This window comes from Indicator indicator, chromosome 32 (genome assembly GCF_027791375.1).
Source record: "Indicator indicator isolate 239-I01 chromosome 32, UM_Iind_1.1, whole genome shotgun sequence".
Lineage (NCBI taxonomy): Eukaryota > Metazoa > Chordata > Aves > Piciformes > Indicatoridae > Indicator > Indicator indicator.
Window position 1 is genome coordinate 8,601,600 of NC_072041.1, and position 18,348 is coordinate 8,619,947.

Below are 18,348 nucleotides of genomic sequence, written 5' to 3' on the forward strand. Positions count from 1 at the left end.
CATCCATACCATAACCCCTCATAGCCCTCATCCATACCATACCACCCCATACCTCCCTACCTATACTATAGTCCCCAACCCCCCCATCCATACCATAACCCCTCATAGCCCCCATCAGTACCACACCACCCCATACCTCTCCATCCATACCATACTCTCCATATGCCCAACCCCCCTCCATCCATACCCCCATAACCCCCATCCATACCATACTCTCCATATCCCCATAACCCCCATCCATACCATACTCTCCATATCCCCATAGCCCCCATCCATACCATACCCCCATAACCTCCATCCATACCATACTCTCCATATCCCCATAGCCCCCATCCATACCATACCCCCATAACCTCCATCCATACCATACTCTTCATATCCCCATAGCCCCCATCCATACCATACTCTCCATATCCCCATAGCCCCCATCCATCCATACCCCTATAGCCCCCATCCATCCATACCCCCCACAACCCTCATCCACACCACCCCCCCACATCCATACCATAGCCCCCACGCCCCCCACCCATCCCATCCCATCCCCCCCATGCCCCCCACCCCCACAGCACAGCCAGGCCAGTCGCTCGCTCTCTCTCTCTCTCTTTATTAACTGTCCCCACGGAGGGGTCCCCCCAGCCCCCCGATTGCCCCTCGCAGCCCCACCCTGCCGCCACCACCCCGGGGGGGCACCCAGGCGGCCCGGCCGCCCCGGCACAGTCTCTGTGTGTGCGTGTTGGGGGGGTGGGGGTGGGGGGGTGTCCGGTCCGGTGTGGGGTGGGGTGGGGTGGGGGGTGTAAACAGATGTGGGGGTCCCGGCCCCCCCCCCGGCGTCACCCCGGGGCAGCAAGCACCGTGTCCTCCTGGCTTGGGGTTTGGGTTGTGGGTGGGTTTGGGGTTTTTTTGGAAATGAATAAAATTGGCCAAATTCCCCCCGGAATGGATTTGGGGAGAGGGGGGGGGATTAGGAAGGGCAGGGGGGCACGGGGGACCCCCCCACCGCGCCGTGCCGCAGGTCAATGGGGTGCCGGGGGGTCCCGGCGGGGGCCAGCACCAGGCCCCGCAGGCAGCCGCTGATGCCAGAGCTGAACTTGCCCCAGGTCAGGCTGCGGGGGTCCGGGGCGCCGCCTGTGGGGGACATGTGGGGACACAAAGGGACATGGAGGAACCCATGGAGCTCACCCAGTGTCCTGTCCTGTGTCCCCACCCCATGGCCATCCCATGTCCCACGCTATGTCCCATCGGGTGACCCCAGCTCACGGACAGCCCAAGTCCCATTCCATGCCCCAGGCTTGTGTCCCACCTCACATCCCATCCAATTCCATCCCATATGCTGTCAGGTGATCCCCACCCCATGGCCATCCTGTGTCCCATCCCCTGTCCCATCAGGTGACCCCAGCTCATGCCCATTTCATGGACCACTCCAAGCCCCATCCCATGCCCCACCCCACATCCCATCCAATTTCCATCCCAATTTCCATCCCATATGCTGTCAGGTAGTCCCCACCCCATGTCCACCCTGTGTCCCATCCCAAGTCTCATCGTGTAACCCTCCTGTGACCCTTCAATGTCCTGTCCTGTGTCCCACCCCATGGCCCCTCTTGTGTCCCACTCTTTGTCCATGTCCATCCAGCATCCCACCCTGTGTCCCACCTGGTGTCCCACCCCATGTTCCTCTCATGTCCATCCCATGTCCCACTCTGTTTCCATCCCCTCTCCACCGCAAGCCCACCCAGTGCCCCTCTCCACAGCCCACCCCATGTCCTCCCTTGTCCCCAGGTGCCACCGTACCTAGGTAGATGCTGCCCTGGGTGTTGGCCATGATGTTGGCTCCTGGTGACTCTCCGCTCACTGGCTCCTCACCGTCCACCTGCAGCAGCCCACGCTGGCCCTCCCTGCACAGGACCCATCAGTACCTGCACTCTGACCCCCACCCTGCACCCTGACCCCCACCCTGTCCCCTGCCCACCTGGTCACTGTCACCCGGTGCCACTCGCCATCATTGATGGGGTCTTCAGACACAATGGTGGCCTCACCGCTGCCCAGCTGGTAGCTGCAAGGGTGGCACAGGCTCAGCACAGGGGACACCCTTGGGTGGCATGGAGCACCCCTGGGTGACCCAGGGCACCGCTGGGTGCCCCCTCTCACCTGAACACCAGGTGCCCGTCCTTCAAGCCGAGGCTAAGGAAGTCTTTGGCTTTTCCACCCTCACTGGGCTCCTGCGGGTGCAGTGGGGTGGTGAGCAGGGTGGGGGGCACCCTGACCCCCACCCTAAGGGTGTTCAGCACCCTGGTGCCCCCCCTGGTGGTGCCCACTCCCCCCTGCTCACCGCCCCGTGCCACAGCAGCAGTCCGTCGGCGCTGCCTGTCCGCAGCTCCAGCTCCATGGTCTCAGCTGCCTCGGGTGGGCTGCAAGGAGAGGGGGGAGGGCTTGGTGGGGGCAGCACCCTGGGGTGGGGCAGCACCCAGGGAGGGGTCAACAACTCAGGGTAGGTGAAGCACCCTGGGAAGGTTACAGCACCCAAGAGGGTGCCAACACCAGGAGGGGTGCAGCACCTGGGAAGGGTGCCAGCACCCCAAGAAGGATGCAGTGGTACCATGGGTGCAGCAAGCCAGAGGGTGCAATGCTCTGATGGGTGCAGCCCCCTGGGGAGGGTGCAGTGGGTGCAGCACCTGGGGAAGGTGCAACCACGTGAAGAGTGCAGCACCCTGAGAAGGATGCAGTGGTGCCATGGGTGCAGCAAGCCAGAGGGTGCAATGCCATGGTCAGTGCAGCACCCTCAGAAGGATGCAGTGGTGCAATGGGTGCAGCACCCCAGGAGGACTACAGCACGCCAGGAGGGTGCAATGCCATGACGGGTGCAGCACCCCAGCAAGGGTGCCAAGCAGCAATGGGTGCAGTGCTGCAGGAAGGGTGCAGTACCACCAGAAGGGTGACATGCAGCGGGGAGGGGGCAGCACCCACAAAGGCTGCAATGCTGTGATGGATGCAACACCACAGCAAGGATGCAGTGCTGGGATGGGTGCAACAATGGGTGCACCCCCCCAGGCAGGGTGCAGTGCTGGGATGGGTGCAACAATGGGTGCACCCCCCAGGCAGGGTGCAGTGCTGGGATGGGTGCAACAATGGGTGCACCCCCCAGGCAGGGTGCAGTGCTGGGATGGGTGCAAGGCTGCAATGGGTGCCACGCTGTGATGGGTGCAGTGCTGTGATGAGGGCAGTGCTGACATGGGTGCCACGCAGTGGTGGGTGCAGTGCTGTGATGGGTGCCACATTGTGATGGGTGCAGTGTTGTGATGGGTGCCATACTGTGATGGGTGCAGTGCTGTGATGGGTGCAGTGTTGTGATGGGTGCAGTGTTGTGATGGGTGCCATACTGTGATGGGTGCAGTGCTGTGATGGGTGCAATGTTGTGATGGGTGCAGTGCTGTGATGGGTGCAGTGCTGTGATGGGTGCAGTGCTGTGATGGGCACCACACTGTGATGAGTGCAGCGTTGTGATGGGTGCAGTGCTGTGATGGGTGCTACACAGTGATGGGTGCAGTGCTGTGATGGGTGCCATGCTGCGATGGGTGCAGTGCTGTGATGAGTGCAGTGTTGTGATGGGTGCAGTGTTGTGATGGGTGCCATACTGTGATGGGTGCAGTGCTGTGATGGGTGCAGTGCTGTGATGGGCACCACACTGTGATGAGTGCAGCGTTGTGATGGGTGCAGTGCTGTGATGGGTGCTACACAGTGATGGGTGCAGTGCTGTGATGGGTGCCATGCTGCGATGGGTGCAGTGCTGTGATGAGTGCAGTGTTGTGATGGGCGCAGTGTTGTGATGGGTGCCACGCTGTGGGCAGTGTTCCAGTGCTGTGGGAAAGGCTGCAGCACCCCGGGCAAGGTGCCAGGCTGCAGGCCTGGGTGCAGCACCCAGCTGAGGCTGCCCTGTCCCTGCTGTGACTCACCCACGGGGGAAGAGGTAACCAGGCAGGGCCAGGTAGGAGCCGTCCCGGAAGGTGGCACTGAACTGTCCAGGGGCATCTGCAGGGAGAAGGGGGGTGAGAGGGGCTCCACCCTGCTGCCACACCCAGGGCATCGCTTCTGGGTGCCAAAAGGGGTGGGAAAAATGCATGCCCAAGGACCTACCGCTGCCCCCGCTGCCCTCCTGCCACTCCTGCTCCAGCTCCGCCAGTGCCAAGTCTGTGGGTAAAGAGAGGTTGGGGATGGGTACCAGGTGTGCCCTCCACATCCCCAGGTGTGCCCAGATGTGCCCTGACTCACTGTGCTGGCAGTAGGCCCCGGTGTACTCGGGGGGGCAGAGGCAGCTGCCGTCCTTGCAGGTGCCACCGTGCAGGCAGGGGTTGCGCTGCAGGCAGACATCCTCCTCCCGCTCGCAGCGAGGCCCTGGGGACACCGAGGGGCAGCAGGGGGCATGAGCAGGGCAGGCAGCCTGGGCACAGGCAGGCACGGGGCACGCTTACAGACATGCTGCACACACACACCTGCAGGCTGCAAACACAGCTGCAAGCTGCACACACCTGCACACTGCAGACACACCTGAAGGCTGCACACACCTGCAAGCTTCACACACCTGCATGCTGCACACACAGCTGCAAGCTGCACACACCTGCAGGCTGCACACACACCTACAGGCTGCACACACCTGCACACTGCACACACCTACAAGCTGCACACACCTGCATGCTGCACACACACCTACAGGCTGCACACACCTGCACACTGCACACACACTTGAAGGCTGCACACACCTGCAAGCTGCACACACCTGCATGCTGCACACACAGCTGCAAGCTGCACACACCTGCAACCTGCACACACACCTGCAAGCTGCACACACCTGCATGCTGCACACACATCTACAAGCTGCACATACCTGCAGGCTGCACACACACCTGTAAGCTGCACACATCTGCAGGCTGCACACACACCTGCAGACTGCACACACATCTACAAGCTGCACACACCTGCAGACTGCACACACACCTGTAAGCTGCACACACCTGCAGGCTGCACACACACCTGCAGACTGCACACACATCTACAAGCTGCACACACCTGCAGGCTGCACACACACCTGTAAGCTGCACACACCTACAGGCTGCACACACCTGCACACTGCACACACACCTTAAGGCTGCACACACCTACAAGCTGCACACACCTGCAGGCTGCACACACACCTGCAAGCTGCACACACCTACAAGCTGCACACACCTGCAAGTTGCACACACACATGAAAGCTCCACAGACATGAAAGCTGCACACAAATGTAAGCTGCACACACACCTGCAAGCTGCACACACCCCCGCCGGCTGCACACCCCTGCAGGCACACATGCATGATGCGTGTGAAAGCACAGCACAGGTCACACAGGCATGCACAGCACACATGCAGCCATGCACAGGCACATGCACAGCACATAGGTGTGCAGCACACATGCATGCAGAGGGCACATGGCTGCACAGCACACATGCAGTCGTGCACATGCACAGCACACACGCATGCACTGCACACACGGCTGCACAGCACACATGCAGTTGTGCCTGCTGCACACATGCACAAGCAACCCCCTGTGCGCAATGCATGCACCCCCCTGTGCACGAGGTGCATGCCTGCAGAGGGCACACACAGGCACAGGCACACACACGTGGCACACACATGTATGGTGCACACCACACGGTGCCACCTGTGCCCACACATGCACGGCACATGCGTGCCAACAGCACACAACAGTGCACAGCACATGCACTCCACACACTCATGCAAACGGTCTGCAGCTGCCCACTCCATGCCACTCCATGCTCACATTCCTGCCCCAAGACCACATGTGCCAATCCCATGCCCACATGTGCCCACTCCATGCCCATACATTCCCACACATGTGCCCACACACACCCACACCAGGACCATGTGTGCCCACAGATGCCTGCCCCATGCCCACATATGCTCACCCCATGCCCACACATTCCCACCCCATGCTCACACGCGCATCTCATGCCCACGTGTGCCCACTTCATGCCCATGTGTGCCCACACATGCCTGTCCCATGCCCATACGTGCCCATTCCATGCCCATGTGCCCACACGTGCCCCCTCCATGCCCATGTGTGCCCACACATGCCTGTTCCATGCCCAAATATGTGCCAATTCCATGCCCACTCCACATCCATGTACGCCCATACATGCCTGCCCCCATGCCCATGTGCCCACTCCACATCCTTGTGTGCCCACACATGCCTGCCCCATACCCATACGTGCCCACTCCACACCCATGTGCCCACTTGACATCCACGTGTGCCCACACACGCCTGTCCTGTGCCCATATGTGCCCACTCCACACTCATGTGTGCCCACTCCACATCCATGTGCCCACACACACCTGTCCCATGCCCATAGGTGCCCACTCCATGCCCACATGCCCATGTGTGCCCACTCCACATCCATGTGTGCCCACACACACCTGTCCCATGCCCATAGGTGCCCACTCCATGCCCATGTGTGCCCATTCCATGTCCATGTGTGCCCATGCACACCTGTCCCATGCCCACAGACGCCCACCCCGTGCCCACCCCGTGCTCACCGCCGTAGCCGGGCGGGCAGAGGCAGCGGTAGGCAGCGGTGCCCGCGGGCAGGGGCAGGGGCAGGCAGCGGCCCCCATGCAGGCAGGCAGAGTGCAGGCAGGGAGAGCTGTGCCCACACTGCCCCACGCCACGGCTGCGCAGGAAGCTGTAGGACAGATCCAGCTTCTTCCCATTGATGGACACCTGCCACGGGGACACCACTGTCACCCCCCTGTCCCCAGCCTCCCGAGGTGGGTTTGGGGGGGGTCTCACCTCTCCAATACAGACCCAGAGGGGCTGGGGACACCACTGCCACCTCCATGTCCCCAGCCCACTGAGAGGACCTGAGGTGAGAGCTTCTGAGGGCTCTCAGCTCTCCAGCACAGCCCCAGAAGGGACAGGGCCACCACTGCCACCCCCCTAGGGGATGCCTGAACACAGGAAGGTTTGGGGGAGGCTCTCATCTCTCTGATGCAGTCCCAAAGGGATGGGGACACCACTGCCACCCCCCTGTCCCCACCGAGGTGCCTGAGTTCAGGAGGGCTCTGGGGGGGCTCTCACCTCTCCGATGCAGCCCCGGAAGGTGGCGTTGGTGGGGGGGCGCAGGGGGGGCTCGGTGCCCCCCAGGTAGAGGGGGGAGCGGAGGTTGAGGCCCTGGCTCTTGCCGGGGGCTGAGCGCTTCACTGCCGCAGCCTCGTCCAGTGCCAGGCTGCCATCCTTGTGCACCCTCTCGGCTGTCACCCGGTGCCAGCGGCCCAGTGCCACCGGCTCGGTGCTCCGGAGGACTGCGGTGCCTGTGGGGACACGAGGGTGGCATCCAGGGGGCACCGAGGGTGGTTGGGGACCTGGGAGATGCCCCCCGGGGGTCCTGCAGGACTCTGGTGGTGGCAGAGGAGCCCAGAGGTGCCAGAGGAGCCTGGTGCAGTGGCAGTGATGATTGGGGACACTGGCAGAGGCCGAGGATGCCAGTGACACCAGTGCTGTGAAGCCAGGGGACCCAAGTGACACCAAGGGACCCCAGTGATGCCCAGGGACTCTGGCAACACCTGGAGACCAAAGTGATGCCAAGGGACCAAAGGGTGGCCTGACAGTGATGCCTGGGGACATTGGCAGTGCTTCTGGACCCAGGTGACGCTGAGGGACCCTGGCAGGGACCTCAGTGGTGGCAGGGACCCTGGCAGGGACCTCAGTGATGACAGAGGACCCCAGGGACACCAGGGATGTTTAGGGACCTGGGAAGTGCCCCCAGTGATGCTGGGGGATGGCAGTGGTGACAGGGTGGCACCAGTGGATTCCACTGATGCCCAGGGAGCCTGGCAGCACTGAGGACCCCTGTGACACCAAGGGACATCAGGGATGCTTGGGGACCAGGGAGGTAGCCTGAATTGTGCTAGGGGAGTCTGGTGATGCCTGGGGACCCTAGTGGTGACAGGGGACCCCAGTGACAGAAGGAGGCTCCACTGATGCCCAGGGACCCTGGTAGCACCTGGGATGATGCCAAGGGACCCCGGTGGTGTGACAGTGATGCCTGGGGACTCAGGTGATGGCGTGGGACCTCAGGGATGTGATGGCACTGGGACCCTACTGACACCAAGGGACCCTGGTGACACTGGGGACACCCTGGGGATATTCCAGGACCCCACTGGTGCCAGGAAATCCTGGTGATGCCCAGGGGTGCTGGCACTGCCCAGAGATGCCAGTGTCCCCAAGGGACTACAGTGATGTGATGCCAGGGGCCCCAAGTGACACCAGAGGACCCCAGTGCTGCTGGTGGGGGGTCCTCGGGGATGCCCAGGAATCTTGGCAGCTCCTGGGGAGCCAGGGGACAGTGGTGACACCTGGGGACCTTAATGGTGCCAGGAGATCCTTTGGGACCACAAGGCGATGCCAGGGCACCACTGCTGCAGCTTGGGGACCCCAGTGACACCTACCAACGCCAGGTCACCTGTACCCATGGACCCTGGTGCCACTAAACCCCCACCAGGGTGCCAGCAGCACCGCTGGCACCGTGCCAGCCCACCTGAGCCCAGCTCGTAGCGGAACTCGAGGTGGCCTCCGACCATGGCCAAGGCCACAAAGTCCTCCACGGGGGCAGCTTTGCCAGCGCTGAAGAGCAGGAGGCCATCAGGTGCCAGGGGCAGGAACTCAGCCTCCACCCGCAGCTCGTGGTGCACGTTGGTGAGGGGTGGGTAGGACACGAAGGCTCCCTCCTCGTTGAAGGATGGCACAGTCACCACCTCGCCTGCCACAGCCCAAAATCAGTGCCTGCTTGTGGGACCCCATCCTGAACCCCCCGTGGTGCCCATCACCCCCAGCTGGGACCCCATCCTGAACCCCCCGTGGTGCCCACCTGCCCCAGCTGGGACCCCATCCTGAACCCCCCGTGGTGCCCATCACCCCCAGCTGGGACCCCATCCTGAACCCCCCGTGGTGCCCATCACCCCCAGCTGGGACCCCCTCCTCCACCCCCATGGTGCCCATCACCCCGGGGTGGTACCTGCTCCTGAATTCCCATCACCCCCATTGTGCCCCAGGGTACTCCCAGTCCCTGCTCGTCTCCCCAGGGTGGTGCCAGCCCTGTGCCCATTTCCCCACAGTGCTACCTAGACCCATGCCCACCCAGGCTGGTCCTCAGCCTGTCTCCCCAAAGTGGTGCCCAGTTCCCCATGCCCATTGTGCCCAGATCCCGGAGATGGCACCCAATGGCTTGTCTCCATCACATCCATGATGCCCATCTCCCCTAAATCCACGTCCCCATTATGTCTGTGTCTGGTGCCAGCCCTGTGTCCATCTTCCCAGAGTGCTCTCCAGCCACATCCTCATCTCCCTGGGGTGGTTCCCAACCCATTGCCAGGTCCCTAGAGTGGTGCCAACTCCATGCCCTTGTCCCTGGGGTGGTCCCAGCCCTGTGTCATTTCCGCAGGGTGGTCCCCACTCCATGCCCACGACCCCATGGCAGTCCCCACCCCACGCCCATGGCCCCAGGGTGACCCCAGTGCCACTCCTGTATCCTCAGGGTGGTCTCCACCCTGTGCATTTCCCCAGTGAGGTCCCAGCCCCATGCCCACCTCCCTGGGGCAGCTTCCACCTTGCACCCATGTCCCCACGGTGGACCTCAGCCATGCCCCCATCTCCCTGGGGCCATCCCCACCCCATGGCCATGTCCCCAGGGTGATGCCAGCCCTGTGCCCACATCCTGGTCACGCTCACCCTCAGTGCATCTCTCGCCAGCCTTGCCCAGGTGGCAGCGGCAGGAGTAGCCCTGCCCGTCCGGCCGGTTGATGCAGGTGGCATCAGGCCCACACGCCTCTGGGGGAGGTGACAAGCTGTGAGAAGCCCTCCAGGGAGGGACACCCAGGGGGTGACATGCCCAGGGGACGGGCACCTACCTGGGTGGCAGTGCAGGGCCTGGGAGTACTCGCAGTTGCTGCCCGTGAAGCCGGGGGGGCAGCGGCAGATGTAGGAGTCGCTGTCGGCGTCCTGGCACACGCCACCGTTCTGGGGGGAGGGTGACACAGGGGGTCAGCCATGGCTGGGGTTGGGTGGCAGTGGGTGGGCATCACCCCTTCCCCAAGCCTCACCTGGCACGGATGGTCCTGGCAGGTGGGGCAGCTGCTGATGCCGTGCGCCTGCAGGTCCATGTCCCCAAAGGCCACCTCCTCCCCTTGGATGCGGAGCTGGCGCACGCAGCCTGGAGGGATGGAGATGGTGGGGGGGGGGTTGGGTGGCACAGTGGTCAGCCCCCCACCCCCACCCCAGCGACTGCCCCCCGCCCCAGACCCCCTTCACTCACCCATAAAGCCCTGGCTCAGCCCTGTCTTGGCCACGGTGCTGAAATCAGGGTAACCGCCCAGGTACAGCTCCTCGTTCAGATCCAGCCCCTGAAACTTGCCCTGAAGGGCACAAAGCAGGTGGGCACCGAGCTCCAGCAGCCTGACCCCTGCACACCCAACACCCAGCAACCTCCCCCCCAGCACCCTGCAAATACCTGGGAGGTGCCATTCACCGGGGGGTGCCCATCCAGTGCCAGCGACCCGCGGGTGAGGTTGCGCAGCAGCCGCACCGTGTGGTACTCGCCCAGGCGCAGTGGCGTCGGGTGCCGGATGGTGGCCATGCCCGACCCGGCGTCAAACCTTGGGGGTTTTTTGGGGGGCACAAGGGGTGTGGGTGTGTGAGGGGGTGTGGGTGCTGGCACCCGTGTGTGCCCCCTTCCACTGCACCCCCTCCTGGCTCTCACCTAAACTCGGGGCGCCCGCCCACCAAACCGAAGGAGATGAAGTCGGCGCCACTGGTTTTCCGCTGCCCGTTGTAGAGGAGGAGACCTGGCAGGGGGGTGGCAGCAGGTGAGGCAGGAGGGTGCCCACCCCGGGGGAGGGTCATGTCCCAGGGGGACCCCAAAATACTCCTGAGGGGGAGGAGAAACCTCCCAGAGGGAGAGGAGATGAACAGAGAATGGGAGGGAAGGGAGTCTTGGATGGATGATGAATGGATGGAGGGATGATGGATGAAGGGAGGGAGTGAAGAAGAGAGGGAGGGAGGAAGGGATGAATGATGGATGGATGGGTGGAGGGAGGGATGGATGGATGATGGACAGATGGATGATGGATAGATAGAGGAATGGACGAATGGATGATGGATGGACGAATAGATGATAGATGGATGGATGGATGGATGGATGGAGGGATGATGGATAGATGGAGGGATGGATGAAGGATGGATGGATGGGGGGATGGATGGATGGATGGATGATGGATAGATGGAGGGAAGGAGGGAGGAAGAGAGGGAGGGAGGAAGGGATGAATGATGGATATGGATGGGTGGAGGGAGGGATGATGGATGGATGATGGAGGGAGGGATGGATGATGAATGGATAGGAAGTGGATGGATGATGGATGTGGGAAGGATGCATGAGTGGAAAGATGGAGGGACGAATGGAGGGAGAGGGGAGGGAGGAAGAGAGGCCATGGGGGGGACATGCTGGGGGCAGCTGGGGGTCTCATTGGCACTCACCATCGGCAGCGTCGGGCCGGAAGGTGATGAGGATCTCGAACCTCTTGTAGGCATCCTTGATGGTGGGCAGCGGGAGGAAGGAGCGCGGAGTCTGCCCAAAGTAGGGCACCAGGCGCTCTGTGGGGACAGGCCGTCAGGAGGGCTGGGGGGACCATCCCTCCTGCCCCCTCCCTGGCTGTCTGTCCCTCTGTCCGTCCTCACCTCGGACCTTCAGCACGTAGTAAGCTGTCTGCTGGCCGCGGCGGTTGGCAGCGGCGCAGGCGTAGACTCCGGCGTCCTCGTGGCGCACGGCTGGCAGGGTCAGGACGTTGCCCTCCACCCGGGCACCTGCTGGCAGCTCCCCCTCCAGCTGCAGCAGAGCCAGGGAGGGGTCAGCACCCAGAAGGTGCCCCCCACCCACCCCACACCCCCATCCCTGAGTGGAGTTGTTTGGGTTGGAAAAGCCTTTTCAGAGCATGCAGGCCAACCCTTCTCTAACTCTGCCAAGGTTGGTGCCAAGTCCTGGCCCTCAGCACCACAGTTCTGCAGCTCTGAAACACCTCCAGGGATGAGGATGCAACTACCTCCCTGGGCAGCCTGGGCCAGGCTTTGAGAACCCTTTTGGTGAAGAAGCTTCTTCTCATGTCCAACCTGAACCTGCTCTGGAGCAAATTGAGGCCATTTCCTCTCCTCCTGTCACTAGGGAGGAGAGCCCAACCCCCACCTGGCTCCAGCCTCCTCTCACGGAGCTGTAGAGAACAATGAGGTCTCTCCTCAGCCTCCTTTTCTCCAGGCTCAACACCCCCAGGTCCCTCAGCTGCCCCTCCCCACCCCTGTTCTCCAGACCCTTCCCCAGCTGGACCTGCTCCAGCTCCTCAATGTCCTTCTGGAAGTGAGGGACCCAATCCTGAACCCAGGACTCAAGGAGTAGCCTCAGAGTGCCCAGTCCAGGGGGACAATCCCTGCCCTGCTCCTGCTGCCCAGACTATTGCTGACCCAAACCAGGCTGCTGGTGACCTTCTTGGCCAACTGGGCACACCCTGGCTCACCTTCAGCTGCTGCCAACCAGCACCCCCAGGGCTTTCTCTGCTGGGCACTTCTCAGCCACTCTGTCCCCAGCCTGCAGCCTTCCTGGGGTTGCTGTGACCCAGGTGCAGGACCCAGCCCTTGGCCTTGCTGAACCTCATCCCACTGACCTCAGCCCAGCCAGCCAGCCTGCCTGGCCAGGTTCCTCTGCAGAGCCTCCTGCCCTCCATCACATCAACTTCCCACCCAAGTTGGTGCCACCTGCACACTGCCTGAGGGCACCTCCCTTCAGCTCACCTTGCTCCAGCTGATCTCTGGCACCGGGAAGCCGGATGCCAAGCAGGGCAAAACAGCTGCAGAACCCAGCGAGACCTCCTTCACCTCGGGCTGCCCGGCGATCTGGGGGGTGGCTGGGGACACAGCCAGGTGTCATCATCCCCGGGTGACCCCCTGTGTGCCCTGCCCCTCGGCCCCACGGCCCCAGCCTCACCTTGCACGTGCAGGATGACGTGGGACTGGACGGTGCCCACGGGGTTGGTGGCGGTGCAGCGGTACTGCCCAGCATCCGCCCGTTCCACCTGCTCTATGGTGAGGGTGCCCTCGTGGACCAGCACCCCGGGACGGATCCGGCCCCCTACTTTGCTCCAGGTGACATGGGGACGAGGTTCACCCAAGCCCAGGCACTCCAGCTCCACCGTTGTCCCTGCCAGCACCGTCTGCACCGCTGTCCGGATGTTGATCAAGGCCCTGGGAAGAGCTTGGAGGGGGAACAGCAGGGTTTTGGGGTGCCCCCCCTGGCATGGAGGAGGCATCATGGGCTGGGGTGCCAGAGGGATGAGGAGCAACAGGGTGCTTGAGGGCACTGGGGGATGGCGGGGGTGGCTGTGGGCACAGAGAAAGATTGGGGATGTTGGGCATGGGGAGAGATGGGAGGGTACCAGGGTGCTCAGGGGTTTGGGGAGAGATGGAGGGTAGTGGGGTGCCCACAGCCATGGGGAGACATGTGGGATATTGGGGTGCCCATGGGTGTTAAGAGATAGGGGGTACCAGGGTGCTCATGGGTGTGAGAAGGGGAGTAACAGGGTGCCAATGGGTGGAAGGAGATCTGGGGGGTACTGGGGTGCCCATGGCTGTGGGGAGAGATTGAGGGTATTGGGGTGCTTATGGGTATGGGGAGGTGTTGGGGGTATGGAGATGCTGATGGGCACAGGGAGATGTGGGGCACCAGGGTGCCCTTGGGGTGTGAGGAGATAGGGAAGCAGCTCTCCATGAGCATGGGGAGGCACTGGGGGTATTAGGATGCCTGTGGGCATGAGAAGAGATTTGGGGTATCGAGGTGGCCATGGGCATTGGGAGATTGGAGTACAGGGGTCCCCATGGGCATGGGGAGACATGGCAGGGTGCCAGGGTGCCCAAGGATGCTGGAAGAGATGGGGGGTACCAGGCACCTGTGGGTGTGGGAAGAAAGAGGAGTCTTGGGGTGTGTGGGGTGTGGGAAGAGATGGGAGGTACCAGGCTGCCTATGAGCATAGGGGACCGGGCCAGGGGTGCCCCTGGTTTTGGGGAGATGGAGGGTCCAAGGGTGCCAGCGTTCATGGGGGACAGGTTGAGGGGTGCCTGCATCCCTGGCACACAGGTGCCATTCCTACCCTGGATGGTGAGGGTGGCCCTGTCCTCCGCCTGCCCGCCTGGCGCGCTGGCACGGCACACGTACACCCCCTGCGCCCCCCACGCCAGCTCTGGCAGCCTGCAGGGACACAGCCGAGGGGTAGGACCCCGCGGGGGGCACAGGCAGGGGGTCCCCAGCCCCTCGTGCCCCCTCCTTACCGCAGCACCCCATCCTGCACGCTGTGGCTGGGGGGCAGCTCCCCGCCCAACTTCAGCCACTCCAGCCGTGCCCGAGGGTCCCCCGAGACGCCGCAGGAGAACTCGGCAGTGCCACCAACCCCCCTGAGCAGGCTGCCCGGCGTCACCCGGACCGTCAGGGGACCACCAAGGGCGTCCTCACCATAACCAGCGTCACCTGGGTGGGATGAAAAGCCATGATGGTACCCAGCAGGGTGAGCACCCCCTGGCACATGGCATCACAGGATCACAGCAGCACAGCATCAGCCAGGCTGGAAGAGACCTCCAAGGTCATCAGGTCCAACCAATCACCCAACCCTCACTGATCACCCAGACCATGGCACTAAGTGCCTCAGTCAGGCTTTGCTTAAACACCTCCAGGGATGCTGACCCCAGCCCCTCCCTGGGCAGCACATCCCAAGGGCAATCTCTCTGTCTGGGAAGAGCTTCTTGCTAAGCTCAAGCCTAAACTTCCCCCTGCACAGCTTGAGACTGTGTCCTCTGTTCTGTGCTGGGTGCCTGGGAGCAGAGCCCAACCCCCACCTGGCTACAACCTCCCTTCAGGTAGTTGTAGACAGCAATGAGGTCTGCCCTGAGCCTCCTCTTCTCCAGGCTGAACACCCCCAGCTCCCTCAGCCTCTCCTCACAGGGCTGTGCTCCAGACCCCTCCCCAGCCTTGTTGCCCTTCTCTGGACACCTTCCAGTCCCTCAACATCTTTCTTGAATTGAGGAGCCCTGAACTGGACACAGCACTCAAGGTGTGGCCTAACCAGTGCTGAGCACAGGGCAGGATGACTTCCCTGCTCCTGCTGGCCACGCTATTGCTGGTGCAGGCCAGGATGCCATTGGCCTTCTTGGCCACCTGGGCACACTGCTGGCTCATGTTCAGCTGCTGTCAACCAGCACCCCCAGGTCCCTCTCTGCCTGGCTGCTCTCCAGCTACTCTGTCCCAGCCTGCAGTACTGCCTGGGGTTGTTGTGGCCAATGTGTAGAACCTGGCACTTAGCTGTGCTAAACCTCATGCCCTTGGACTCTGCCCATCTCTCCAGCCCGTCCAGAACTCCTCCACAGAGCCTCCTGCCCTCTAACAGCTCCACTCCCTCTCCCAGCTTGGCATGGGGGCTCACCGCGGACAAGCACGCGGGCAAAGGTCTCAGCGGTGCCCACGCGGTTGGTGACTTGGCAGCGGTAGGTGCCAGCGTCGGCTGGCAGCACAGGGCTGATGCGGAGGAGGCCGCCGCGGTGCACGGCTCGTGCCGAGAGGCTGCCATTGAGCTTGTCCCAGGTGTAGTGCAGGGGTGGAGTGCCATGGGCCACGCACTGCACCTGCAGCCCCTCGCCCGCATGCACCGTGGCCTCCTCCGGCAGGCTGGTGGCGTAGGGCGGAGCTGGGGGGAGGGTTGGTGCCATCAGCACCTGGCACAGCCAGGATGGGCAATGAATGGGGCAGTGAACGGGGCAGTAAATGGGGCAATGAACAGGGCAATGAATGGGGCAGTGAATGGGGCAGTGAATGGGGCAGTGAATGGGGCAGTGACTAGGGCAATGAATGGGGTAATGAATGGGGCAGTGAATGGGGCAGTGAATGGGGCAGTGAATGGGGCAATGAATGGGGCAGTGAATGGGGCAGTGAATGGGGCAGCAGAGCAATGAATGGGGCAGTGAATGGGGCAGTGAACGGGGCAGTGAATGGGGCAATGAATGGGGCAGTGAACGGGGCAATGAATGGGGCAGTGAATGGGGCAGTGAATGGGGTAATGAATGGGGGAGTGAATGAGGCAGTGAATGGGGCAGTGAATGGGGCAATGAATGGGGCAGTGAACGGGGCAGTGAATGGGGCAGTGAACGGGGCAGTGAACGGGGCAATGAAAGGGGCAATGAATGGGGCAGTGAATGGGGCAGTGAATGGGGCAGTGAATGGGGCAATGAATGGGGCAGTGAATGGGGTAATGAATGGGGGAGTGAATGGGGCAGTGAATGGGGCAGTGAATGGGGCAGTGAATGGGGCAGTGAACGGGGCAGTGAACGGGGCAATGAATGGGGCAGTGAATGGGGCAATGAATGGGGCAGTGAATGGGGCAGTGAACGGGGCAGTGAATGGGGCAATGAATGGGGCAATGAATGGGGCAGTGAATGGGGCAGTGAACGGGGCAGTGAACGGGGCAATGAATGGGGCAATGAATGGGGCAGTGAATGGGGCAGTGAATGGGGCAGTGAATGGGGCAATGAATGGGGCAGTGAATGGGGCAGTGAATGGGGCAATGAATGGGGCAGTGAATGGGGCAATGAACGGGGCAATGAACGGGGCAATGAATGGGGCAGTGAATGGGGCAGTGAATGGGGCAATGAATGGGGCAGTGAATGGGGCAATGAAGGGGGCAGTGAACAGGGCAGTGAATGGGGCAATGAATGGGGCAGTGAATGGGGCAATGAATGGGGCAGTGAATGGGGCAATGAAGGGGGCAGTGAACGGGCAGTGAATGGGGCAATGAATGGGGCAGTGAATGGGGCAATGAACTGGGCAATGAACGGGGCAATGAATGGGGCAGTGAATGGGGCAATGAATGGGGCAGTGAATGGGGCAATGAACTGGGCAATGAACGGGGCAATGAATGGGGCAGTGAATGGGGCAGTGAACAGGGCAGTGAATGGGGCAATGAATGGGGCAGTGAATGGGGGAATGAATGGGGCAGTGAATGGGGCAATGAATGGGGCAGTGAATGGGGCAGTGAATGGGGCAGTGGTTGGGGCAGTGGTTGGGGCAGTGGTTGGGGCAGCAGAGCAATGAATGGGGCAACAGGGCAAGGAGAGCATTTGTAGAAGAGTGTCGGGGAGATTGGGGTGGGCTCGTGTTGGGGTGGGCTTGTGTTGGGATGGAGCAGAGATGGATGGATCCATAAGGAAGGGTGGATGGAGGAGTGTGTGCAGAGATGGAGAGATGAATGTGAGGTGGGACGGACAAATGGCAGCTGGACACACAAGGAAGGGATGTGTGGAGAAGTTTGAGAGAAGACGGAGGGATGGCATGTGCTGAGATGGACCAGAGATGGCTGGAGTTAGGAAAAGAAGGGATGGCCATGTGCTGGGACAGCTGAGTAACAGGTGAATCCTCCAGGAAGGGATGGATGGAGGGTGTGAGAGGAGTTGAACAGGTGGATGTGATTCAGGATGGATGAGTGATGGATGAAGCCAGAAGGAAGGAGTGGATGGAGGAGCTTCAGGGAAGATGGGGAAGTGGATGTGTGATGAGATGGATGTGGATGAGATGATGAGATGAGATGAGATGAGATGAGATGAGATGAGATGAGATGAGATGAGATGAGATGAGATGAGATGATGAGATGGATGAATCCACCAAGAAGGAGTGGATGGAAGGATGTGGGCAGAGATGGTTGGGTATGAGATGGGATGGGTGAGTGGTGGATGAACAGGGGATGGATGGAGGACAGAGCAGAAGCAGAGATGAATGTGCACAGGGATGGGACACATCCATGGGAAGGGCTGGAAGATGGTGCTGGAGAGGAGAATGAGTGTGGGATGGAGCAAGGTGGATCCATGAGGAAGGGCTTGATGGCAGGGTGGGAGCAGCAATGGAGATGGCCACATGCAGGCTAAGGACGGAGAGGAGCCAGACAGGGGACGGCAACAGCAGGGGCAAGGGAGTCGGTGGAGATGGCAGGAGGGACCCAGGGCCACCCTATCCCCCCCTTACTCTCCACGTCGAGGGTGACGAAGGCCTCGGTGTGGCCGGTGGGGCTGCTGGCGTTGCAGATGTACTGCCCTGAGTCCTGCTGCGCGGCGCGGGGGATGACCAAGCTGCCGTTGACCACCCGGTGCTGCCAGGGCAGCGGTGCCCGCAGCTTTGACCACTCGATGCGCGGCGCTGGCTCCCCTAGGGGTGACGCCAGTGACGTCACCATGAGGGC

At 62.0% G+C, this 18,348-nt stretch overlaps 1 protein-coding gene across 1 annotated transcript in view; it reads right to left on the reverse strand.

Moving 5' to 3' along the window:
* Window positions 1-961: 961 nt before the first annotated feature.
* The window catches only part of HSPG2 (heparan sulfate proteoglycan 2), a 65,414-nt gene continuing 48,027 nt past the window's right edge, over window positions 962-18,348 (reverse strand). Inside the window, exons 69-93 of the mRNA XM_054395119.1 lie at window positions 18,135-18,314; window positions 15,550-15,810; window positions 14,405-14,600; window positions 14,227-14,324; window positions 13,068-13,334; window positions 12,875-12,987; window positions 11,774-11,921; window positions 11,573-11,689; window positions 10,800-10,884; window positions 10,551-10,695; window positions 10,356-10,455; window positions 10,144-10,253; window positions 9,952-10,060; window positions 9,773-9,871; window positions 8,583-8,804; window positions 7,124-7,356; window positions 6,676-6,766; window positions 4,264-4,398; window positions 4,129-4,182; window positions 3,948-4,023; window positions 2,327-2,405; window positions 2,146-2,216; window positions 1,967-2,050; window positions 1,789-1,892; window positions 962-1,125 (exon numbers count right to left, since the gene is read on the reverse strand). Of these exons, the coding sequence (XP_054251094.1) occupies window positions 962-1,125; window positions 1,789-1,892; window positions 1,967-2,050; window positions 2,146-2,216; window positions 2,327-2,405; window positions 3,948-4,023; window positions 4,129-4,182; window positions 4,264-4,398; window positions 6,676-6,766; window positions 7,124-7,356; window positions 8,583-8,804; window positions 9,773-9,871; window positions 9,952-10,060; window positions 10,144-10,253; window positions 10,356-10,455; window positions 10,551-10,695; window positions 10,800-10,884; window positions 11,573-11,689; window positions 11,774-11,921; window positions 12,875-12,987; window positions 13,068-13,334; window positions 14,227-14,324; window positions 14,405-14,600; window positions 15,550-15,810; window positions 18,135-18,314 (3,341 nt within the window). The remainder of the gene's footprint in view (window positions 1,126-1,788; window positions 1,893-1,966; window positions 2,051-2,145; window positions 2,217-2,326; window positions 2,406-3,947; window positions 4,024-4,128; window positions 4,183-4,263; window positions 4,399-6,675; window positions 6,767-7,123; window positions 7,357-8,582; window positions 8,805-9,772; window positions 9,872-9,951; window positions 10,061-10,143; window positions 10,254-10,355; window positions 10,456-10,550; window positions 10,696-10,799; window positions 10,885-11,572; window positions 11,690-11,773; window positions 11,922-12,874; window positions 12,988-13,067; window positions 13,335-14,226; window positions 14,325-14,404; window positions 14,601-15,549; window positions 15,811-18,134; window positions 18,315-18,348) is intronic.